At 32.6% G+C, this 27,000-nt stretch overlaps 1 protein-coding gene across 1 annotated transcript in view; it reads right to left on the bottom strand.

Annotated features, from left to right (window-relative positions):
- LOC103596673 (dystrophin-like) overlaps positions 1-27,000 on the bottom strand; it is a gene marked incomplete at its 5' end in the record, with an annotated part of 285,255 nt that overhangs the window by 69,901 nt on the left and 188,354 nt on the right. Inside the window, 6 exons of the mRNA XM_008580348.1 lie at positions 1,067-1,195; positions 1,513-1,692; positions 17,227-17,397; positions 22,225-22,380; positions 24,732-24,905; positions 25,319-25,429. Coding sequence (XP_008578570.1) covers positions 1,067-1,195; positions 1,513-1,692; positions 17,227-17,397; positions 22,225-22,380; positions 24,732-24,905; positions 25,319-25,429 — 921 coding nt within the window. The remainder of the gene's footprint in view (positions 1-1,066; positions 1,196-1,512; positions 1,693-17,226; positions 17,398-22,224; positions 22,381-24,731; positions 24,906-25,318; positions 25,430-27,000) is intronic.

Raw genomic sequence — 27,000 nt, 5'->3', positions numbered from 1 at the left:
ACTACACATCAATGGAAAATGCAGAGCACAATAGAGATCCACATCAAAATACAGTTCAGACAATAGGGTAAATATATTTTGGTGATAGCCTGAAATGCATTTACAGTTTTTCATCAAAAATAAATTGTAATCTATGGAAAATATTAATGGCATAAAAAGAAAAAGAATACATTGTATAGGTGGAAACTGTGATTTTTGAGTGTTCTTTAAATAGTAACCCATTAGTCAAATAAAAACTATCAAAAATTTTTGCAAAACAAAATAAGGAATCACTAACTTAAATAAGATTAGTTAGTGCTCGCCTCGGCAGCACATATACTAAGATTTGTTAAAATTTAATTAATCCTATTTAATTGAGAAAGATGTCATCAAATAGAAATAATGTAGTGTCAATAAGATACATTTTCACATTATACCTCTCACATTCTTTTACAGGAACCATTTTTTCAAAGGAGAGACTAAGTTGCCTTTGAGAAAGAAGACAGGATGTTTTAATAATTAGCTTCAATACAAAAAGACAGAACTTGAATCCATGTTTACTTTACATGTTGTTAAAAATTTTTTAAAAATCAGCTTTATATAACTCCAGCATTATGACTAATTACTAAGATTTGGATATCACATAGGCAAAATATCCAGATGATTAGATTTCAGAGGTTTACCCAGATGGGCTGAATGAATGATGAGGAAAAACTGGTGTTTGTGTTAGATACAAGAATGCAGTACTACTATTAAAATAGGCAAGTCTTTGCAATACGATACCAAAATAAATCCTGTAATTCCTTTTTGAGTGAAGTTTAAATTGGGTGTAATTAGATGAGAGGTGGATTTGGGCAGATATCAAGATTACAAAACTCTTCAAAGTCATTAATTCTCATTCAAAGGAGAAAAGAATGAAGGAAGGAAAGAAGGAAGGGAGAAAGGCAGGGAAGGAGGGAGGGAGAAAAGAAGGAATGAAGAAAGTTTTTCACTCATTAAAGAGTCTTTGGTATCTTCTAGGACAAAGATGATTGACATAACTGTTGTGCAGTTTGAAAATTACTTTTCGTAATATTTTATTTGCTACCTTAAGAATGTCTTCTTTTTGCTGGGGTTTCTTTTTCTCAGATTCATCCAAAAGTATGTCAGCCTGAGTGATCCACTTTGTGATGTGATCCACATTCTGGTCAAAGCTTTCCATGTGTTTCTGATATTCCTTAATTGCACAGAGACATACCATGACATTATTGGTTAGAAAATATTCTTAAAGAATTTGTCCTACTTTCTAAAATTTTAAAATGAAAAAAATATAGTGTCATTCAAATTACACTTAAGTGGGATCTCCATATAGAATACAGCAAAAACAGAGAAAATATATTAAAATATAGTTATGGATACTGAATTAACAGCAAGAATATATGTGTAGATGAGGAATTTTCAAACACAAATATTATTAGAGAAAATTAAAATTACATAAGTATATTTTGTCTCTTGACAGAGAGAGGTGAAAAAGCTTCCGGCCTCATTTCTTACCAGCAAAAGGTTTAACCACTCTTCTGCTCGGGAAGTGACAGCTATCCAGTTACTAGTCAGAAGACTGAGCTTGTCTTCCACCAAGGTCTCCTTCTTGCCCAAAACCATTTTCAGGGCCTCTCCCAGCTCTGTGACACTTTTCAGGTGAACTTTCTGTTTCTCAATCTCCTTCTGAGTAGCCTGTGAAAAGAAGAGCATTGAGCTTCAAGTAATGTATCATAGCCTTAAGATTTAATGCTTGTGATATAGCTGCGTGTATGGTTATTATGGTAAGATTTTGCAAAAGTTTAAATCTACAACCATGTATTTATGAACCATAAAAATCATACCATATACACTGCAGTTTCATGATTGAGTATATATGAACATATATTTATATATAAACATGATTAATTTCTTATTTAGTCATGATTATACATATATATTAGATAAATATATACATTTTCTAATTAAATATATTTAGATTTACTTAATTTGTACATGTAGTAGCAAAAGGCAGACATTTCAAAACCCATTCACAAATAAGGAACTGCTTTTAGAAAATTCAGGAAGTATGGTGTGATTATATTTGTATAGCAGGAATTTTCAGCCGTTTGGTGCCATGGACCTCTTTGGTATGTGATGAAGCTTAAGAACCCATTCACATAATAATGCTTTTAAAAGCATGAAATAAAATTCACAGGATTTTAAATGAAACCAATTACACTGAAATACAATATACAAAACATTTTTTTTTAATTTTGTGATACAGTAATATATGATTTCTTTTCTAACATGTTAACTAACAGGATTTAGTGTCAGATTTTTAACTACGATAATTTCAAAGTGGTGATGAGCATAACTAGTATTTTTATGTATATGCAATGACTGAAACATGATATAAAATTATCCATCATTTCCATTAGTGACAAAGTGACAAGTACTGCTATTCCTGGGCTTTGTGAATTACACTTATAATTGAAAACAATGCATAATTATAGCTATAGGTGAATGAAAATAAAGATGTAATTATTTTTCCAGTCCAAGTTCATAGACCTCAATTCTATCCACATACTGTAGCTTAACATTCCTTAAAAAAGCACCACCATTTCCTAAGACTTGATGTACAAAACATGGAAACAACTTTATTTAATATGAGAAAATATGTCGAGAGTTGATGGAAAAACTGATCCCAGTGCAAATGTTTACTGACTGCTCTTCCTACAGACTCTTCCTTGAGACATAGCATAGCTGACCATGTGACCACCCCGGTTCCTCCATTGCCTGCCGACACACCCAGCTGTTGGACATTCACAGGGAGGTGAGCCAGAGCTTAACAGATCCTTTCCCAGGAAGGTTAACTGAGAGATACAGCGACCATGATTGGCACATGAGCTGAGAAGCTATTTGCAAATGAAGCTGATGTCTTCGTCAGAGAAAGCCAAAGCCAAAGCAACACAAAATTACTGAGGAGCTGCAATATCAAGAAAGTAGAGGAAGCTCATCTGCAAAGAATCAAACTAAATATATGCACAGAGAGCGACAGAGGTGTTCCATGTAAAAGAGGGAGGTAGTCTCTGTGAGGCCAGCCTATACCTCTTCTCACTCTTAAATGCTCTCAATGTGTCTTTTCTACTTTTATAATTTGCCTAAATAATCCTTGTGGCAGTCTTTCTTCCCCACCATCAAGTCCTCATCAATTCAAAATCACAAAATCACTGGGTGGATTTTTTGTTTGTTTGTTTGTTTGTTTTTTTGGTCTTTGACATCAAATAAGTACAGGTAATAAATGAGCTGAACATATTGTATGAAAAAATTTCTGTACCAGAAAGAATCACTGTTTCTTCAATTCTAAGATTTTTTTTTCGCATTTGTGTTTTTCTTTCTCCATGCAAAAATAAATACAATTAAAGTAATTAATACCAAATGAACTTATCAGCTACCAGGCAGAGAGTTATTTGTAATGTAGGTGTTATCTGTTGCACATGGGTGAGAATAGCGATTCATAAGAGCAATTTGTTCATATATCAAAAATAAGTGGTTATTAAGCTCCTACTAGATTCCTGTCAATATTATAGCAGTATCATATGTGATTCAACAATGTCTTTTGGAAAATTATGAGAAATGCCTCTTTTGGGTGGACACAGCCCCTCTGGAACTTGACTTGTGAGTAGACATGAACTAGATTTCACTTATTTTAATCCATTGTCTGCACCCTTGTATAGTATACAACCTTTACATATATGACTGTTGTTCTAGGCACTGTGGGTAAAATGACAGAGAAGCAAAGTACCTGTCATTCAATAACTCGTATTTGAGAATGGGTTTGTCAAAGATATGAAAATACATATGCAAATGAGCATGCTCTACTTCCTATATTCCAGACTGATGGCTTGTCACTCCAGTTGATTTATTTGCAAAGGTAACACCTCACAAAGTTGAGTCAATTTATATTTGGATCACTAATTATCTTTTAAAATACCTTTGTAAAGAAAACAATATGTTTTCTCATTGATATAAAAATTTTCTGTGTACCAAGTCTTTTTTTCTTACATGCGAGGCAACACAATTAAAGACAATAGAAATTTCCAAACTTCAGAGATCAGAGAAATTTTGAACTTAGGGCATAGTATTGCAAATAGTTCCTGGGTCACAACTATTATGCATCAATCATCTGACAAAATCCTTTGGCTGATTTTCAAGAGAAAATTTTTTATATCCAGTCATATTTCATTCAATTAATAGAAGCAGTGAAGTAGGGAAAGTGGACTAATTTCTAATATCTTTCTAGGTTCCTCAAAATTATAAGATAAAATTCAAAGATGTTAAGAGTTATCACCATCATGAACATGTGTTTGAAAAAAGCAGTGATCATTGTGGTGGTTCATAAGCTCTTAAGTTCAAAAATGATTTATGGGAAAACTTACACTCTGTAAAAAAGAGACCTGCAGTTAAACCTTTATATGTGGTATTCAAGAATAATTTGGAATTTAGTAATTTGTGTACATGCTATTTTTGGTTAGGAAAAATGCTGTGTTCATTTAATGGATTTTTTTCCCCTCAAAAGTGTCTTTAATCAAATGTATGACTTAAGAAATAACAACATCTTAGACTTCAAACAATATGTTGATTTTGCTTTCAGAAGGTCTTATTTTAATTCCAATTAGTCAATGTACATCATGTGCCTAATATCCACTCTGTCCTGTGCTATTCACTGCCAGAGATAAGGAAAGAGGTAATCTTTACATACCTTGTTCTAAACGTCTCTACAGTGCAGCTCAGAGAGAAACTGAAATGCAATAAAATAGTTTGACATCATACTAGAAAAAACATATTTTTTTTAGATAAAGATGAGCCATGCCTATGATAAACATAAATGGTTTCAAGGGAAAGGGGACACTTGAAGCTGTAGTTGACCATAAAGAGTGGAATGATTTGGAATGACTAACGACGAAGTACAAAATGATTAGAAGGTATGAAGGTTAGAATCAAAGGCCAACAAAAAAGGAATATGGAGTACTTATTGAAAACTGGAAACATACATTTTATGAGGTTGTTGAGGAACCATTTTCTCTTGCTCTAACAGTTTCCCATTACAGAAGAACTCTGCCCCTGCAGATATATAGGGAACTAAGCTAGAGGTATTGCTTTAGCCGTTCTCTTTATAGCCTTACTCGTTCCTCTCTAAGAGAGCTAGAGTTATTTATGAGATTGGTGAGATGGGGAGAAAAAACTGAACATACATGGCACTTCTTCCTCATTAAAAGTATCCAATCCTCAGCACGCATGCCTTCCCCTCCTGTCTTGAGGGGTGAGGAATGGAGAGGGTTCTGAACAGTTTACCCTTCTGAAGTAGTAAGTTTATATTTAATGACTAAATTGACTAAGTTATCTCAGGCTCTTTTGTTTTTTCAATCGTGCGGTAATGTGACAGCTTGTAGAGTTGATTTTAAGATTGAAGAAAAAGCAAAATTGTGTACACCCAGTTTTATTTTGACCTATGACTTGGTCATAAGTCCACTTTCAAGAGATTTAAGAGCAGCTGAATGTGAACTCTATACTTGGCACTAAGGTTTTTATGACATAGGAAAAATGTTAGACACATAAAACTCAACTTAAATATAAATTACCACAAAAATCTAACATAGTTTCCTTTACCATATATTTAATTTGTGACATTTGTTAGCTCCAGAATAGTCTAAATATTTACCACTAACTTCTATGATTTCAAATAAACAAATTTGCTCTCTAGCTCCTAGCCATAACAATTTTTAAGTGTTTCTCCAATTTTCCTTATGATAAAAGAATGGACAAAGTTGGTCAATTTTGTTCAGCAAAGACACACCCTATGTTCATGGGAAGGATGGTATATACATTCTGATTCATTTCCCATATCTACGAGTTAAATTGGTTGCAAAAATTTTAAATGGCATATTAAGGATTTAGCAATCAGCTTATCAACTCACTTCACTGATTCAGAAGCAGGATGGGAAAACCTGCTCTGTTGGTCTCTGCTGATCATACTATCTCATGATGAAAACATTTTCTTAAATTTTATTTATAGGTAAAACTGTAAAAGGTTTGGAATAATTATTTGGTCCCATAGGAACACATTCATTGATAGTTTCCATATCTCTCTTGGGTTTGACCCTCTCTCCGATCCACTTCTCATTTTCACAAATTTTCCAGTTCCTTCCATAATTTCTCTTGGAATTTCCCAGAAGTTTATATTCTTAGAATAACTTCTCTATCTGATCTCCTATTATTCCCACCCCCTCTTTTTTATTTTTAATCTCCTTGGGGACTCCTGTCCTACAGATTCTATCTTCACTCAGCCACACATTTAGTCCAATGTGTGTCTTAACACCTTTTCGTTATATATTCTTCCCTTTAAGAGAACACTACCGAATTCCCATTTATTCTAGCTCTTGTCCTTATTTCCTCTATTATGTATGAAGGGTTAACTAACACACTCATAAAAGGTATCTTAAAATGTCCCCCCACCCAAGAGAATTCTGTACTTAGTGTACAAGATTATATCATTTCTGGTCATTGGGAATGGGAAAGAGTCCCTTCAACTTTTAGCTACACAATATATTTATGGGAAGAAAAAATTAACAAACTATCATATTACCCCAATTCTAAGGTGTGCGTTTGTCAAATTTTAAGGTATGAGAAATTTAGATTAAACACAAAATTTGTATTTACCTTTGAAGTAGTAGTAATTTTTTTTGATACTCAACAGCTGTGAGCAAATCAATGGTGCATCGTACAACTTAATATGTCTTAAACATGATGAAATATGATATTAATTAATTCTTCAGGCTCCTACATTAGTCTATCATGGCTAGAGGTTTAGAACATATTTTACTATTAGGCTAATGTGATGGAATAATACAATGATAAATTCAAGCAGAACATAAAACATTTAGCAGTGGATTTTATAGCAATGCATACTGACTTTTTATTAATAATCTATTGTCTATTAAATAAAAAATCATGAAAGCAGTATGTGCAGAACAGAAATTATAGCTATAACTACAATGACAATGAATAGTGATTCCAATGGCATTTAACAGATGTTCTATTTTCTGAGTAACAGCTGCTTGACGCATTCATTGTACCAAGTTAATGATCTGCTAGTGTTATTTCACTTCACAGATCAATTACTGTGCTCTCTTTAAAAAAAGATATGTAATTTTTCATGGGAATGATAGTGTAACAGACTTTAGAAATAAGTAATAGTTCTCATGCTTTTACAACTAAGAGGAGAGATGAGTTGAGGCAATTATTTAGATAATCTAGGACCAGAAACCAGATCTCTTTAAAGTGTGAAAGCTGATTGTTTAAAAAAACAAGTACAAGACATAGTTAACTGAACTGAATGTAGATCTCATCAGACTGCTTGAAATTCATGAAACTTGTATCCCATTATCCAGTGGTTCTCAATTTTGCTGAACATTACAATCACTGGTTATGCTCAGACCAATTAAATAAGAATCTCTTGGGGTGGGCCCCAGGCACTGGTATGCTCTTCAGGTTTCCCTCTCAGGTGACTTCAACATGCAGCCGATGTTGAGAACCACTGGCAAATAGAAAGACACATTCTGTCATGAGGTTTTATTGGATAATGGTCATTAAATTTTAGGACTGAAGTGACAGCAGAAGGGCAATGAAGAAACTAATAATTGCTTTCCCTAAAGTTGAATATTATAAAATTTGTACCTGAAATAAATGTGAAAAGCACAATAAATTAAATAAGTGACTATTTAGACATCAATTATTTTGCATTATTTAACACCCTGAATTAAATTCAACATTTTGTGTGTGTGTGCTTCTCTCAGGCAACTCTAGATATATTAAAACTATTGTTAATAAAAATCAATCGGTCAATTTATGAATAATGGCAGATGTGAACTTTTCAAAATAGCTGATAGGTTTATTATAGGACCAAAAAATATTTTCCAAGCAATCATATTTGTCCATTTTGGTTTTTAGATGACACAACAGATATTAAAGGGGTTTAATAGAGGTGAATTTTTTAAGTGACTTGAAAGTTTTGATGAATTAAACTAAGTTAGGAATAAACAAAATCTGTTAGTGGTTAAACCAGAAAATCATATAGATTTAACTTTGCTGAAGCTTGTATTTTTCCAAACATAATGGTCATCAGAGAAACTATTTAATCATATAAATATTTACTTTCCTATGGTTACATTTTCATGCTCAATTCATATGCTAAACATTTTTGGTCAGTAATGGGACATTCAGAATTTGTGTACTTATATCCAACTAATCAGAGTGATTTTAAGACATTAGGAAATAGATCTTGGGCACTAGCAGTGACAAACATCTTTGTACCCCATAAATATTTATAACCAATTAAAAAAAAAAGAAACAGTATTTGAAATCTAAAATCAGACCAGTGTAATTAGACTACAGACTACAATAGGTGATAAGTGCACACGGTTTTTTACGTTATTATTTCAATGTGGACTTACATTTTCCGCATTTAAATTTAGCCATGTTTCTTATTCTTATTTTCGATAATAAGGGGCTTATTATGATTTCAGAGCTATATTATCATAAATTTGCTAGAAAATAAGATTTCTAACAACAATTTGGTATAGTAGAAAAAGCTACTGAAATCAGAGGTAATATTGGATTCCAATTAGGGTTTTGCTATTTCCTCCTCTATAAAATGGGAGCATTTGATTAGATGATTGTTCGTGTTTCTATTTGTTCTAAAACGTACATAATTGTAAATGTATATCATCATTTTTCTCTTTTCTCAAGAAGTGCTTTGCCATTAAATTTTAATTTTTATCACTTGAATTGCAGTTTATGTTTTGATCAGATATTTAATGAGCATGTACTATGTGTCAGACACTATGCTATGTACACGGGAAACACGAGTGAACAAAACAAACACTTTTCTTTTCCTCTTTTCAAGTGAATTGATATTTCTTATGTGATAGTCCAGGAGAGTAGGGGTTATCATGACAGCTCAAGGATCTTGTGCAGTCCTGGTACTTAAACTCTTCAGGTGCTAATAATCTCCCCTGGCTAGCCTTACCATTTCCTTCCGTTGTCTCTACTGTATACAGATCAGTGTTTCTGACCTCAGTCTGGCAAACTCCATCAGCAAAGAGTTGTGAGGAATGAAAGGAAAAATGTCTGATCATTTATGGGGTAACAAATGTCACAGTTACAGCTCCCTCATGGCATCTCTGTTAAAACACATGCCTAAAAGTGATCTGTTCTTTCAAAATGTTAATATTAATTTTGCCCCCTTTGATACTACACTTATGGAAGCAGACTGTTTGAATTAAAAACACAGTGAAAGAGCTGTTTGGTGTTAGAAATTTCAAATTAGCACTAATAGCTTAACTTTTTAATTTCCTTTATCAAACTTTTATCTCATTTCTCTTATTATTCTAAAATGTCTACCTCCTATTATTTTAATTTAATTTTTTTTCCCTCTACATTTCTAACAATTGGCTCTACTCTTTAAGTTTGTTATTATTATTTTTTTCTGTAACTGAAGTCTGATAACCTGGTCACAGAGTAAGAGCAAAAAGGACAGTTTTCTCATCTGCAGCTGTCCTTTCAGTTAATTAACACTGTCCCCATCCTAGCTACTTCTAGAAGTTCTCCCATTCTTTCTTTTGTGGAATCACTAAGATTCTGAGGTGGGATACTTAAGATATTCTCGGGTATATAGTTCTCTCCAAGTAGATGGCACCTTTAAACATCTGAAATTGTGTCATGTACTGCCCACTACCTTATAGAAGGGTTATGTATTCTAGCATCTGTGGTTTTGAATGTGTGACTACTGAATTTTGAGCAGGAGGAAAATGTAGATGAATGACTATATTTAGGAAAGACCACTTCTAGAACACTCCTGTCCTATCAAAAGTATCCTAGCAATGCCAAACTCCTGATACCCATTCATGAAGAAGACATGGCCAAAGTCCAGGGTCAGGCTTACGTCACTGTTTTTACATTAGCTTTCCTCCAGTTCAGGGATTGGCACACTTTTTCTGCAAATAGCCACATAGTAATTGCCTTAGGCTGCGTGGGCCATGCAGTCTCTTTCGCAGCTACTGAACTCTGCTGTTGTAGCACAAAACCTCCACAGACAATAAGTAAACAATAGAACTGGCTACATTCCAGTAAAACGTTATTTATAAATGCTGACATTTGAGTTTCATATAATTTTTGCATCATGAAATGTTGTTGTTCTTTTGATGTTTCCAATCATTTCAATATATAAAACCCATTCTTAGCCTGAGGGTTGCACAAAAACAGGGAGCAGAATGAATTAGGCCCACCAGCTATAGTTTGCCCAATCTTTTCTCTGGTTCATTTGACTCTAGTTTGATTTATCTTCCTTTTGGTGAATGAGTCTCTTAAGCATTCTCTCTTACTAGAAAGCTCGGAAGTTGGCTAAAATTGGGATGGTCCCTATTCGGTTGGCTCTTTTTATGGTTCCCATAGTAACATCAGTTCTCACATTATGGAACCTTGACCCATACGATTGCCAAATATTTAGAATATGTGAATGACTGTTGTACTTGTAGTCCTGGTCACTCTAAGAAAGTGATCAATAAACAGGGAAAGATGTATTGGGCTTTTTGCATGTTTTAGTTGCTTACAATAAAGGAAATAGGATCAGTTTTAGAGAACCTCATGTTCTGACATTGTTACCACACCCAGACCTTTCCTCTCTGATACTGATTCCCTCTGAATAGAAGCGTCCTAAGGACAGTGGAACCTGCACTGCTATCACTCAAACTGATCACTCACATTCTTCCTTAGGCTTCCTTCTGATGGAAATTCCTGATTCTCAGTTTGTACCATTCATTTCCCTGACTGTTTTCACCAGGGACTAGTTGATCTTGTAATGTAGTTAATGAGGTCCAGAAACCAACAGACACATCCTCTCTAAAAACTGGAAAGACAAAGCTCTTCACTGGTTTAGGTGAAATTGATCTTCTAGGATCCTGTCTTGATGCTTAATCAGCAAGAACATCTTTGGCTGAAGCTTATTTAAAGCAACAGTGGCTATATTCGTTTGGAACCAATAATTTCCAACAGGTAGGTGTTTATTAATTACTAAGATTTATTTCACAGAACCTGGCTAGAGAGCTTTCCAAAAGTAAAAATTCCAATAATTTTTCTTTTTTTGTATGTTTTATTTTCTTGTGTTCCTATATATTATCTTACACCCACAGAAAGTATACAGAATATAATCATTTCTTCTGCATCTATAACCCATCTTAAGGAATAAAAATATTACAAATATCATTTAAATTTTCTGTGCATATCTAATACTACTTTCTTCTCTTTCTTCACAGAGATAATTCCTGTTCTGTATGTAGTTTCTATTAATTCACGTGAATCTTTCTGCTTTTACTATATATGTATTACTAAATAATGCATATCTTTTTACCTATTTTAAAATTTGTATAAATAATATCACACTGTATTATTTAAAATGTTTCCAATTTTACTATATTTTTAAAGAAGCTTGGATTTTATAATATACCCTTCAAGGTTTTAGGCAACTTCCCCCTGCCTTTTATAAGGGGACAGCATGGTGAACTGCCACCTCGACCTATGTCAAATTCAGGAAGAACACAGCTGATCTCTCTGGGAAGTATGACAAGAAACTGTTCCTTTCAATCTCTATTTAGTTTCCTTAGACGTTGAAAGTAATTCACCTCAATGCTAGTAGCATCTCTCTGAAGGTGCATGGTGCTGACTTAACTGTTGGTAATATGAGGATGGTTATCTCATCTTGTTTTTCTGTGTATTTTATGGTAGACCTAAATGCCCATTGTGTTCATGGTTCTGTTGGAACCTCATTTGGACTTTTGGTGGTACTGGAGAACTGTTTGTACATGCACCATTGCTCTACGGATACTTGATGAAAAATATATTAATCTCTGAATAAAATCTAGTAGCATATAAGAAAACATCAAGGATTCATGGCTATGTTGGTGGTCACCAATATAGATTATATTATAAACCCTGGGTCATCTGGGACTTACCCACAGAGAGGGTAAAAAGGTAAAATGTGAAATTGAGTATTGTAGAATTGAGTTGTTTTTTTCCATCACAAATACTCAAATGTGGTAGATCCTTGTGGAAGAGGCTGGTTTGACCACAGTGAGAGGGATTTTGACATATAGCATCTATGATGTGAAGAAGCAAGACCATGAAAGACTAGATTTTAATTTCAATGTCATATTTATTTTCCTCAGCTTCATAATGCAAGAACAAAGCAAAACAAAAGAAAACAAACAAACAAAATGAACTGAACTTTAAAGGTCCCAATACTTTTCTAATTTAAAACAGGAAATTTCTCCCCTGATATAACATGGCAGGTTAAAAATCAAAACTGTAAACTTTTCTGTCATATAAACACTTAGTAAAATCTATATTATTATAGATTAGCAAAATATACATTGTTTTTAAAGGTGACTCTTCTGATTCTCCAATTGGAGAATTACTCACAAACCCTTTGCTAGTTTTGATCTTGAAAAGCACATTCTAGTTTTTTAACATTACTGCTAAAAAAAAAAACCCTAATATGTTTAGATTCAGCATTATCATTATTGACCACTGTATTAATTTTTATCACTCTCAACACTTGATACTTCATGCCTTCTATACAACATTCTCACTTCATCTTTTGAATATCATCATAAACTAAGAGAGTTTTACTGAGCTTTATTTTCAGTAGGTTTTATTGCCAAAGTAATAGCCTGACTGTGTTCAAATTAATCTATTTACTGAGAGATTGAATACAGCTTTTTAGAGAAGTCAACGTACTTCTGAATTGTTCATGGTAAGTTTTTCTTTATTTGGTTATGCTTGGCACTAAAAGGCTTAAATAGTTTATTTCTTCATGATTGGTTCAGACACAACACTCTGTGTTGGTAAATATTTTGGCTATTGAAGCCTTTTATTGTTATACCATAAAGATGAAAATAAACTACCGGTTTCCACTTTGATATAATGGAAGAGTACACAAATGTGTTATTAGTTGTAACAACCTGGATTCTTTCCAGAGGAAAGGTACATTTGAGATTTTTTTTTTTTTTATATGCAGAGAAGAAGAGAACCTTCAACTCTCTGACGCCTAAGTTTACTTAAAAGCTGAGTTGTAGGAAAACATATTCACAGAAGGTTGCATGATTATCTACTTCTTCAGAGAATCCAGAAGTCTTAAAATAATGCCTGTAGAGTAGGTTTGTGGTCCAATATTTTTCCCTCTCACAGAATCACTTTTCCTGAATGGCACTTTGGCACTATGTTTTTGTTGATAGAAAAAACTGGCAGCATAATCCTTTTTTAAATGTTTGTTGTAAGAATATAAATAAGGGTGATATCTCTGTCATGACTCCTCCATTTTTTTTTTCTGGATCTAAATGCCTAAAAAAGTTATGAGATTACTAGTAAAGCTAAAAATTAATGATTGTTTTGATAATTTGGACACTTTGAGTTTCATAAATATGTTGGCTTCCTTAGTTTTGTCTGCTAGGAAGCTTGGTGCCAAATATGTGGCGTTATTCCTTCTTGCTCATTCCATCATCCATGGGATATTATGGACATATTTCTGTGCAAAGTATTTTATTATTTTCTTACTAAAATTTTTCTTTTCCTTTGTTTTCCAATTTATTTAGGCTTCTCCAGTTGGGTCATATGTATCTCTTTAACCCACCCTAAACATTTTTTTCTGGAATTTTATGTATAATAAATATAATTAAAATACTATAAAATAAAACTGCAAATATTTAATTGTAGTCAATATACTTGATATTATGCTTTGCTTGGATAAACTAAAGGTCAAAAATAATCACTTTATGGGTAACTGTAATTTTTATGTGTAAAAATATTTTTATCCAGATGTTAAAATATTTACATATATAAATAAATATAATGCCCCTGGATCAACAGAATTTAAAGAAGTGCAGTAGAAATTAATGAAACAATTTAAAAATAAATTAAGACTATATATTCAAATTTTCTCCAGTCAAAAATACTCAGAATGATTGGCAAATACATTTAATATATTGAATCTAAATAAATGCTGAATTTATCTTTAAAAAATTTGAATTTATCCTTTGAAGCAACAGATGAGACTTATGGCTTGAATCAAATTCTCCGTCTACTGAAAAAGCATGTTAACTGAGAATGTACTAAGAAGCCATGGGTATCATGCCTACGATTTGATTTTTTTAGGTTAAATTATTAGAATTTATTATAAGTGCGACTGCTTTAGATATATAGGACATACCTTTTAATTATATGATTGTTTTTTTTAAAAAAAAAAACAAACTTGAGCACCTTCCAAATAAGTTCGTACAAAAAATTATGTAATTTAAATGTAATTGTGTATATTTTTCACTTGACTACTAAGGGATCTTATTGTTTATCATTAAAAGCTTAGAGTTTCAAAAGATCCAGGAAAAAAACCACCAGTTTTCTAAACTTTTTTCCTATTGGGTCTCAAATTAGCATTGTTTCTCGGTTTTAGGAAAAATACTTTCCAGACAGATTCAATAAGCGGACACATCTCCAGACGACTCAAGACTTCTATATGACAATGACAATGTAAAAGCCTTGTTGATTATCTTATGATATTTAAATGATTTTGTGGTGAGGCTAATGCCAAAACACCTCCTTAGGTAACGCAATCAATGAGTTCTATTTGGACTCTGGGATGTAGAGCTTGTATACAGCATACTTTTAAAGTTTCTCCTAAGTCACTTGTAAATTGTAGTCAGATTTTTTTCAAATTACATTCATATCTACCTCTACTCCTTTATGCACCATTATGATAGCATTTCACATTATATTTATAGAGCTACTCTGTTGTTATGGCCTGAATTGTATAACCCCCAAATTCATATGCAGTCCTAACTGCCAGTACCTCAGAATGTGATATATTTGAAGACAGGACCTTTAAACAGGTAATTATGTTAAAATGAGATAATTAAGGTAGTCCCTAATCCAATATGCTTGGATTCCTTATAAGAAGAGGGTTTGGGACACAGACATATACAGAAGGAAGACCATGCAAAAGTACAATATGGCCATTGACAAGCCAAGGAGAGAGGCCTCAGAAGAAAACAACCCTGCTGACACCTCAGTCTTGGACTTCCAGCTTTCAGAACTGAGAAAACACATTTCTGTTGTTTAAGCTATCCAGTCTGTGGTACTTTGTTTTGGCAGCCCTAGCAAACTTATATAGCCACTCAATTGCAAATAAGCAACCAAAGGATTATCCGTGGGGTTAAGGTGTGGGTGGGAAATGACTGAAAATGAAGTCACGATTATTTTCATGAATCCCCTACCTGCACCACTACTTGACCCATGCATGTTTTACTATATTCTGTATTTTAATAGATCATAATTTTTTTGCTTGTTTATGGTTACTTATGTAAGAAATGCCATGAATGGGTCATGTGTATTTAATAAAGAGAAAGACATGTCATGCAGGCATTTTTCTGCCTTTATCTAATGATGTAAAAAGCACAAGTGACACTGCTCTGGCCAAGACTGATAATTGTCCCCCATAATGCATCCTGCCTTTCTTCATTTTAGCACAAGATCATTTCAGCAGTATACATGAGCCTCCAGCTAGAGACTATATTTTGTCACCCTCCCTGGCAGCTAGATATACCCCTGTGACCAGGTTCTTGTAAATGGGATAGGAGCAGAAATAATGCATGAAGCTTTCATAATACATCCTTAAGAGAGAACTGGTTGTCCTCCATTTCATTTTCTCATTATGGCCTGAAATTAAGGTGTGGCACTGGTGAGCAAGTTTTACCCTGGGAGTGCAAAAAGTCTCCAGAAAAATGAAATGTAAAGGACCTAAGTCTTGGGAGGATCTCATGAAGCAAAGCTACCTTCCTTACCCTGAACTACCTACCTTACATTAGAGAGAAATAAACCTCTATCTTCTTTGAACCACTGTATTTTTTGGCTTATTTCTTAGGGTAGCCCAGCCTATACCTAATCATATAATTGTTGTTACTTCAATCGAAATGATCAAATAGAAATTTAATATATTTGAATAATAAGGACAAAAAACAAGGCCAATGTAATTTTTTTAAAAAAAAATTTCAATGTAATTTTTAACGTATACCCTCTGTATTCTCCTTACTATAACAGTTTCCTACCATATATGATACTGAACTAGTGGTAATTCAATATCTTATCTGCAACACGAAATCTATTCTCAATGGGAAGAAAAAGAATTTCATTCGCTACTATTTATTTAAAAATTTTTATGCAACAAAATTTTACTACTACTTGTCCTCTGAATCTATATAAAGAAAAAGTTTTCAGTTTTCATCTCATTATATGATTGTAAGTTCTTACATAATGCATTTAAAGTTTCCCAATTTTGGATAATCTGATGCCATGTTCAATTAAAAATAAAGCATAGATCTCCTAAACAGCTAGTTAATACAGGCAAATGTTTGTTAATTAAGAAGTCCTCAAAGGGGTAGTGTGTGCAATGATTTATTTATGTTTTTTTTCTAAATGGTTTGCTGCCTTCACAAACCTGAGGTGAAAACACGTTATTAATATCAATTGTTTCCTTTATATCAAAACACTTTCATGTAATCTGGTAATGAAACAACTGTAAAAAATATATTAAGCTATGAGTGCCTTGACCTTAAATTTTAGCCAGCAATAAATGTCTGATCGGTTGTCAGAGAAAGGGCAAGCATTTACCAGTTGAGAATGAAAGGAGGTCCTGTACCCTTTGGTGATGAAAATGATAGCACAGACCCCTTGACATTCTAATTGTGACCTTGGTCAGCTGATCTTGCAAATCCTATCCAGCCCACCGTTCTCAGTCTCTGTGTTCTTGCTCTCTTCATGGTTGTAGGGTCCAGCAGGGCAGTCTGACCTCAGGCAAGCTAGAGCCTCATGTCTGTACCTACTTTCTGACTAATAATGCATGCATTATTAGAGAATGTTTTCATAACCTACCGAATTCTATGTAAGCTTTCTGGAAACTCTTGCTGAAGGTTTATCGTGATGCAAAAATATACAGTTAAACTACTGATAAGTTTTTGAGGAAAGTTAAAATGAAGCAAGATAATATTTATAATTTCATTATTGTTGCACATTAATACTTGCTCATAAAATCATATTACTGTTTTCATTTATATTTAAAATAACCTTCAGTGATATAGGTTTTACCTTTCCCCAGGCAACTTCAGAATCCAAATTACTAGGCATTCCTTCAACTGCTGATCTTTTGGTCAATTCCATATCTGTAGCTGCCAGCCATTCTGTCAAGACATTCATTTCCTTTCGCATCTTACGGGACAACTTCAAGCATTTCTCCAACTGTTGCTTTCTTTCTGTTACCTTAAAAGAATGATAATAAAATGTAATTTGGTTTACTTTTCAATTCAGGTTTAGTTATAGCCCCTTAATTGGAACTTTTATCTTTCTGTTGTTTAAAAATAACCATTTTATTACTTTTAAAAATAATATTTTGAAAAAAGCATATATTCTTAATATAAACAATGAATATAAATAGTCTAGGGTAGATGAGATCTATTCAAAAGACTGCATCTTGTATCTGCTGTCATGGAAGCAAGGAAAGCTCTATGAGTTTATCTCTAATATAAATAAAAAATAATTTATGGCTAAAGTTTGTAATAAATAGAATCATAAAAGTCAAACTGAACATATGAGCCATTTCTCCTAGAAAACCTACAGTTAGTTGTCAAAGAGATGAGCACGGTTTGCAATCTTTTATGTACAAACGAGGCTTGCTATTGCTGGTAAGGAATCAAAATGAAGAAAGAATATTATTTCTCTCAAGAGGCAAAGCATTTGCATAATAGTTAGAATTATCAATTTTATCCTCACTGAATTTTTACAGTATCTTACTTTTGCAGAAAAACAATGCAAATAACTGTTCACTTCTTCCTTAAACATAATTTTGCCACCTGATAGGAGCAAAAACTTAACGCATGAATGCAGAAACAAAAATTTTCAGTCATTAATAGAGAAAACCATGACTTGATCCTGTGCTCCTGTTATCAGTGCTTCCAGCCAAGACCTTCAGAACAAATTCTTCCACATTCTCACATAAGGAATGAACAAATTTGTATATCTCCACTACCTTTTCAGAGGTACCTATATTTTGCCATTTGTTGGCTGGTTGGTTTAATAAAAAGCCCAGAATCTCTTCTTAAGTAGTGGTCAATTATCAACAAAAGCCAGATAAATTTGTTCCTCAAAGGCAAGTTCCCTTGACTCACACCTTTCTAAATAACCCCAGTACGCTCCTCACAGTTTCTTGAACAAAGAAGGATCTCACTAAATATGTTTTGTATGTTGCAGAAAGGAATGAATGAAGACCTACAAACCATTAATTGAAAATTAGAAAATATAACTGGTAGGAATTAGATAAAGAATTTAAACTCTTACAAGTTTGTTTCTGTTTTGTTTGTTATGTGTCTTAACTATATGAAAAAAATACAACTTTATTTGTCATGGAGACCGGGAATCTGAGCATTAGATATAAATATTTGACTCTGCAGAGGCAACGTGATGGAATGTAAGTGTGTTACGCTCTGTGATACCCAGTAGACTGTCAACTTTACTATGACCTTTGAAAGGATACCTCATTTTCCTCAGTTTACACATCTATCAAGTAGGATTACTCTTCTTAGCATACAGGGCTATTTTGAGGGTAAAATTCAGACAACAACTGGAGAGAACTTGACACATTGTAACACCTCAGTCCCTTCCTTTAGTCCCACTATTTCCCATCAGGGATAGTTTAATAAAAATTGTAACTGAATGTAGACAGCAAAAGCTTTATTTACATTTATTTTACTACTTTACAGGTAAAGAAAACCTCAAAAAGATTTGGCTTTTGTTGCAAAAGTTCTGAAAAGCAGAGTCCAGATTAATCTCAACTGCAAGGGAATTGGTTATAACAATAACAACAGTAACACAAGTACATATTTGTGCACGAAGCCCTGTGCATAATAAGTAGCACTGATAAATACATATACAACCAAAATAAGAATACAGCTATAACCATGAGAAAATATCAAAGGTGAAGATATCTATAAAGAATTTAAAATAGTAAAATCAAAATAAACACCCTGAAACCTTGATATGAATTCCAAATATTCAACAAAATTCATTAGTTTCTATCAGAGAGGTGTGTACACATGTAGAAAATATTTAGTTGCTGAGGATGCAAATTCATTTCTTTTCCACATTTTCCTTCTATTTTTCCCTGAAAGAAATAGTCTGCCCTTTTGACTACAAGGATTTTATTTGTGTGAGAGGGAGAAAAAATATACGTACTTTATGATGTGCTTCTACACATACTTATTTTTTCTATGCACTATTAGTTAAAAAAAAAGAATTCTACTTCCACAGAGCTATTTTAATTTATTTTCTTTTGTTTAGATCCACCTAAATAGGTTTTTAAGACACAGGAGAAACTGCTATCTGAAGGAAAACTGAATTTTACACTTTTTCGGGGGGACAGATACTTTTAAAAGAGTACTACTTGCAGTAAAATGTTTAGCTGTTATTGTTTCATGAATACTTAAAAATATATTTTGGGGATGATATGAGTATTGCTATACATGAATATTTTCATAAAAATCAAAGCATGGAGTTTGTGGTATTAGGATTAATATTATATATTATTCAGTATCTATTGATTAGAGATTAAAGATTATTCATCCTTCCATAATTAATGTTAAATGTGAAATAACTGTCCTCTATGAAAATTGATAAATACTGGAATGAGACATCAAGTGTAGATATAACATCTCTCTCTGTGGTGATGTATAACACAGTGATTCCAGAAAAGGAATAATAGGTATTACTACATCAAGGGTGCTAGGTTTAATATCTCTAAATAAAAATAATTACATTTAGATATAAAAAAACTTTTATTTTTATTCATTGAACAATTAAACTGTCTAATATTTTTTTAAAAAACAGTAAAATTGTGTTCTGTAAGAAAAGTGCTATGAATTGAATTGTGTTCCCCCGAAATTCATATGTTAAAACCCTAACCCCCAATGTGACTGTATGTTGAGTCATCGTATCTGGTCTTTAGAAAGGAATTAAGGCTAAATGAGGTCATATGGGTGGACTCTACCCTTTCGGAACTGTGACCTTTTAAGAAGAGGAGATCTTTCTCTCTCTGTCTCTCTCTCTACCTTGTGAGGACACTTGAGAAGGTATGCAAGCCACGAAGAGAGCCCTCTCTAGAAACCAAATGAATTAGCACCTTGATCTTGGATTCCAGGCTTCAGAACTTTGAGAAATAAATTTATGTTGCTTAAGACACCCAGTCTATAGTGGGTTGCTTAAGTTACCCAATTTGTTATGTCAGCCTGAGCTGACTACTACAAAAAGGCAACATGTATTGAATTGAGGCAAATACAATCATATAAATTTGGAAGGGTCCTTTTTTAAAACATATAAAACATAATGTAATAAAATACCGTTTGTTGCCTTTGATTCTATTAAACAAAACCACTGTTGGTAAAGATGTTTTGAAGGCCAAAATGCGGACATTTTTGGTTTCAGTCAAGGAATGTATTAATTACATCATTTTTATAAAATGGTATTTATACATGATCCCTCAATCATTAATGTTCCTAAACGAATATTTAACTCAAAAATAAATTTCTGCCCTATTTTTTTGGTATATTCTGTCGTGCTATTAAAGTATGATTTTTTAGTACTCCTTTCATTTGGCTTTAATGATATTACTAAGTGTCAAATGGCTAAAATAAACAAACTCTCAGATATTTATTTTCAGGGATAAATAGGGCCTTACATCATTATGAGAGTCATCCAATTCTTGATAACCTTCAATTTGGGGCACTAGTAGTGTTCTAATGTGACTTCCATTGCTTTAAATTCTAAGTGATTTATTCTATGTTATTTTATGTTAAATTTACTCTCTCAAAGGCAAACATTTCGCACAAATACTTTATGACACAGAAAAGACCCAGATAATAATTTATATTTGAATAAATAAACTGAGAAAACCCACTTTTCCATAATACATATTTTCTTTTTTCTTTCTTTTTTTTTTTTTTTTGTCTTTTTTTGTGACCAGTAAGGAGATCGCAACCTTTGGCTTGGTGGCGTCTGCACCGCGCTCAGCCAGTGAGCGCACCAGTCATCCCTACATAGGATCTGAACCTGCGGCAGGAGCGCTGCTGCGCTCCCGGTGCCGCACTCTCCCGAGTGCGCCACGGGGTCACCATCACATTATTTTAATGTAAAGTCATACAGGTAAAATTATAAACTGTTGAGTATAAAGAGAATAGGTTTACAGAATTAAATAAGTTGCCGTATTAGGATTAATATTATATATTATTCAGTATCTATTTATTAGAGATTAAAGATTATTCATCCTTCCATAATTAATGTTAATTATGAAATAACTGTCCTCTATGAAAATTGATAAATACTGGAATGAGACATCAAGTGTAGATATAACTTCTCTCTCTGTGGTGATGTATAACACAGTGATGAACCTCTCTAGAAGAATACGAGGGTCTTTTATTCCAAAGGTACCTTGGTAAACTAAGGAAGAAAGCAGTAGAAACCTATGTTGTTTCTAGATTATCATGATGCTTTGCTAGTAATCGGGTATCAGTGTTCCTCAATTTTACAACACATTAGAAGGAGAACCTTTGGTCATAGGATAATAACAAATTATTTTTTAAAACATGTCAAATATAAATTAGAGAGCTTTTAAAGTATAAAAATAAAGACTATTAACTAATAAAAATGGATATTTCCAGATTTCCTACATAACAACATTTCAATCAACATATACAACTGTGGATGGAACAATAGGCTATACCATACAGCCTAGACGTATAATAGCATATACCATCTTTGTTTGTGTAAGTACAGTCTGTGATGTTCACACAATGATGAAGTCCCCCAACAACACATTTCTCAGAACATATCCCAGTCATTTAGTGACACATGAATATATATATGTACATATTTATGTGTGTAATGAGAGAAACAGAGACAGTGAGAGAGAGAGAGAGAAAGAGATAGAGAAAGAGACACTAAGAACTTCTGAGCCTCTATTTGTACATAATTTACTGCCTCTTGCTTTACAATTGATAAGGAAAGTAGAAAGTAGTGTTTGTGGTCTCAGCACATACGCACCTTTGCACCCAGCTCATTATAATGCAATTTCAAAGCTGTTACTCTTTCATCAAGCTCTTTGGGGTTTTCCGTCTGTTTCTTCTGTACAATCTGACGTCCAGTTTTTATCACCATTTCCACTTCAGATTTCACTTCACTCAGACTTTTATACAAGTTCTAAGTTAAAACATAAAGCATAAAAATAAGCAATAGCGTTAAATTAAATCATATTGTTATCAACAAAAAGAAATAGGATTGATATAACCTTAATTGGTATTCTATTTTTCCAGCTTTAATGGACTACCATTTTGCAGCTGTGGTCAACATCTAGCTTTTGCATTTTCTGCTGATTTAACGTTTCTATCTGCAGTTATATACACACATACAGACAAGCATAATTTGAAGCTATTCTTATCAAAGTAAGAGTGCATGATATATGAGAATAGTTCAAAAAGTTCATGGAAAGATTTGTGTGATCTTTTAATTGTTTTATACCATGAACTTTTTGGAGTACCTAATATACATTTACTTCTTCACTCCAAATCCATAAAGGTAATTTCTAAAAGTTATTGTTTCTATTTTAAGTGGAGGGTTATGTAATCCTGGATGTGAGTTTGGATAAATTAATTCACTCATTCACCAGACACTTATTGAGTACCTACCATGTACCAAATAGTACTTGAGTCACCAAAGATTCAGTGGCAGACAAGATAGACATGTTCACTGTTATTCTCATGATGTTTACATTTTAGTAGCATAAAACATCTAAATTTCTAGTTTATAATTTCAGTATATATTATATAATATATAAGGAAGTAATGTAATTTAAAAAATGCTAACTAGATTTTACAAATATATTTTCTTAATTGTGCTGATAAAAATGTAAACAGATATATGAAAATATTATTTAAAACTCACATATACAACACAACTATAAAGCACATACACATTGCTTCACAAGAGTAGGTTGCCATAACAAAGCCTCCTGAGACAAGTGTCATAACACTGGAAGACCTCTATACTTACCACTATACCACCAACACGACTTGGTGTTATATCTTTGCTGTGTAGTTATGTTCCTGGAAAGATATATGTTTGTATGTATGCATGTATACATGTATATATGTACATTTGTATATGTGTATTTATAAATACAAGTATATATAATAGTTTAACTTATATATTGCTGCTTTAAGTTTTTAGTGGTAAGTCTGAACAATAACTATTTATTTTATTATTACTAAGAAACAAACTTGCTATGAGGTAATTGTTTTATGAGACTGGAAAAAAATTGGGTGTGTTTCCTCTTTTCAGTTTGAAAATCACTGTCTAAAACAAAACATTTTATAAAAGCTAAGCACTTATCTAATTAATTAAGTCTATGTGCATAAAATGCCTCCCTCTTAATTTCCTTTGATGATCGATGTTAATATTTTTTATTAATAATTATGAGTTCTGTTTAAGCTTTCCAGATTATTTTTTACTTCATTTTACTTTTGTTTTAGATATAAAAATATCTGGGTAATTGGAAACACTGAAGTCATTAATTGTTATGTTGGGAATCAACTAAATGAATTTTGGAATAAGAGATACTTCCAAATGATTTACTCTTTAAAATTTAAAAAAATATATCAGTAATTTATCTTTATGATTAAAGCTCATCCAAGGTATTGTTAGCCATTAACATCATTTTATTTAATAGACAAAGGAAATACTTATAACCAAGGAGGGGAAAAGTTCCTTATATTTGTGTTGGTGTTAGTAAGAAACCTTTTAATAAACAAAAATTTCTTGAAGTCAAGCCCATAAGTATAGCACACATAGAGTATCTTAAGTAATAAAAATATAAAAGTTGTAAAGAAAAGATGTCCTATGGAAGAACTACTTGAATCTGTCTTGGCATTTAAACCAGAACCTGAAACAAACTAAGCTGTGTTCTTTGTACTGATGCATGGCACAGGCACAGCTGGGCACAGGTGGGGTTGTTGTCCACTCATATTTACTGGTATGAGTAAATATAAACTGGTAGATAAGTTTAATGAGGTAACATCAGAGAACTGTTCACAGAAGAGAATGAACAGCTCTCATTGTGCAAATGAGAGTCTTAGTCGCAGTTATAGTGTACTTGGGTCCTTCTTGCTTTCAATTCTATTGCAAAATTTAAGATGAAATACATCCCCATGTTGTTGCTGTTTTAAGATTAATATATTCCCGTGCTGGATTTCATTAAAATATATATGCAAAGCACCATAAGAATTAAATGAAGGCCTCCTTTTATATTCTGCACAGTCCTTAACCAAATTATATATTAAAAATAAACACACAATAGGCATTAAATGGCTACTATTTCAGTAAAAGTTCTTGTCTCTAAATACACTTGTGCCAACTTTTATTCTTAATCTTAAAATTATATTATACAATTATTACAGTTACCTGAAAACAATTTTGTGTTTTAAAAGAGGATCATTAAATGCATTTTAGCAAGGAAAGGAAAGGATAGCTGCATATATACCACCAGAAATACATACCACACAATGATTTAATTGTGACTGTACTACTTCCTGTTCAACACTCTTTGTTTCCAACGCAGGCAAGTGCATCTTTACTTCATCTAAAATCATCTTACTTTCCTGTAGACGCTGCTCAAAATTGGCTGGTTTCTGGAATAATCGAAACTTCATGGAGACATCTTGCAATTTTTTCTGTAAGGACAATGTAAAAAGGCAACAATTTAATTTTGCCTTCCAAACAATAACAAGTCCTATTTTTGTTAATAAATTTTTCCTTATTTCTGAAGATACATATGAATAAAAATAAAAACAAAATAAGGCAATCTTTTTTCCCCATTCATTGAACATATACACATGCTAAACACACATTTGGGAGAAAACTTCAGTAGTTTTTTTTTAATGTGATACTAAATAAAAGGTAATTTATTAACCTATTTTATGTTTTAAATGTACAAAGCAAAAAATATTGTTCAGAAATCATACTGTAGTTTTCAAATAATGCCCTCAATCCTAATTTTGCTAATAATCAAATTGTCTAATATAAACTAAAGTATGTTTTAATGTTCAACTAAATCAAGTTCCTTAGTTTATGCAATAAAATATACCTGTGCAACATCAATTTGAGATAGGACCCTTTGGGCAGCATCCTTCCCTTGGTTATGTTTCTTCATTTCCTCTAAACTTATCTCATGACTTGTTAAATCCGACTGGATTTTCTGTAGGCAGAACAACATTATTAGTCAGCATGCTCTGTAAATTATTGCAAAGAACAACTCAGTTTTAAGATGATGGGATTCAGAAACTCTCCTAAATTATTATCACAATGTAGCTCCCTTTAAAATGATAGCACATATTTTTTTACTTACTATAAATTATAAAAAATAAAATGGAATTTCTCCCCTACTGAGATTATTATGAAAAATAAACGATCATTTTGAATCAGTGATGACAAACAGCTATTTCAGATATAATTTTCAAAAGGGAATATCTAATGTATAGAATTAACACTGTTTTATCTTTGAAGTTACACTTAAATCTGACCAAAGACAAGGTGTTAACCTTTAAAAACAAGCTAACTGTGAAAGAAATAAGATATAATAAGAAAGTTATATGTGGATAACATTCCTTAAGAGCAGTATTTTTTTCAGTCGTTCTGTGTCATGTTCTAGTTAAATTTCAGGGAAACTATCGGTTTAGGAAAGATATATTAAATGCTTCAAAATGGTTTTCTATAGATATTGATATTTGAACTTAAAATAACTATAAAATATTTCTATATTTTTATATTCAATAAAGACATTTTATCAAGTTATACTTAAAAGTATGTCTGTATTTAACCTATGAATGTCTGAACCAGTTATAGGGATGGGTCAAATCCTGCAGTGTACAGATACCAAAAAAATGTTTGTTCATTTCTTCTGTCACTTCCAGCAAGAAACAGCTAGGGGTCCAATTATTCTAATTTAAAATTCAGCAATTGATAGTTCACCATAAATAAGTTAAGGAAGAAGAAACTGATTAACTTATACCTCAGTACCCATAAAATTATCATCCCAGACAACTTTTGTAATGCATATTAGTATAAACTAATTTACAGCAACTGGAGTCAATTCTGGTACATATTATTAGAAAATAACATCAGTTTTGCTTAGCAGTTACCACAGAGAACTAGAGCCCTGAACTGAGCAATGAAAATTATCACAAGAATATATGCTAAGTGGTGATGGAGTTCCTTAGGATATAAGGTTATAAAGGTACAGATACATTTTAATATTATTCCTTAGCATATTGGTCATAAAAGTATAACAGTAAATTAATTATAAATTCCTTAAGTAATTAGAATTCTGCTTTAAAATAAATAAGAGCAAAGACTCATGTAAATGGATGTGTGTGTGTGTGCGTGTGTGTGTGTGTATATATATATATATATATATTTTTTTTTTTACTACATACAATATCTTTATTGGTTGAGTAACTACCTTGCATGAGAAATACTGATATGCACTTTTCTTCAGGACCCATAGAATCTTGGGGTTAGTGATCCATCCATAGTGCATAACACTGTTCATAGAACAAGAAATGCTAAAGAATCTAAAAAATTTTATAAGAATGTGTAAGGTGCAGTGACACTTATACATGGGGAGTTAATAGATGCCACAGGGGAGAAAATGTTAAAGTAGAACTCTGAATAATTGGGCCGGCCCGGTGATGCACTGCTATAGTGCGCCGCTTGGGAAGCGTGGCGGCGCTCCCACCGAGGGTTCGGATCCCACATACAGACCAGTTC

The sequence above is a fragment of the Galeopterus variegatus genome, unplaced genomic scaffold (genome assembly GCF_000696425.1).
Source record: "Galeopterus variegatus unplaced genomic scaffold, G_variegatus-3.0.2 Scaffold2070, whole genome shotgun sequence".
Classification (NCBI taxonomy): domain Eukaryota; kingdom Metazoa; phylum Chordata; class Mammalia; order Dermoptera; family Cynocephalidae; genus Galeopterus; species Galeopterus variegatus.
This window is presented reverse-complemented; position numbering and strand designations above follow the sequence as displayed.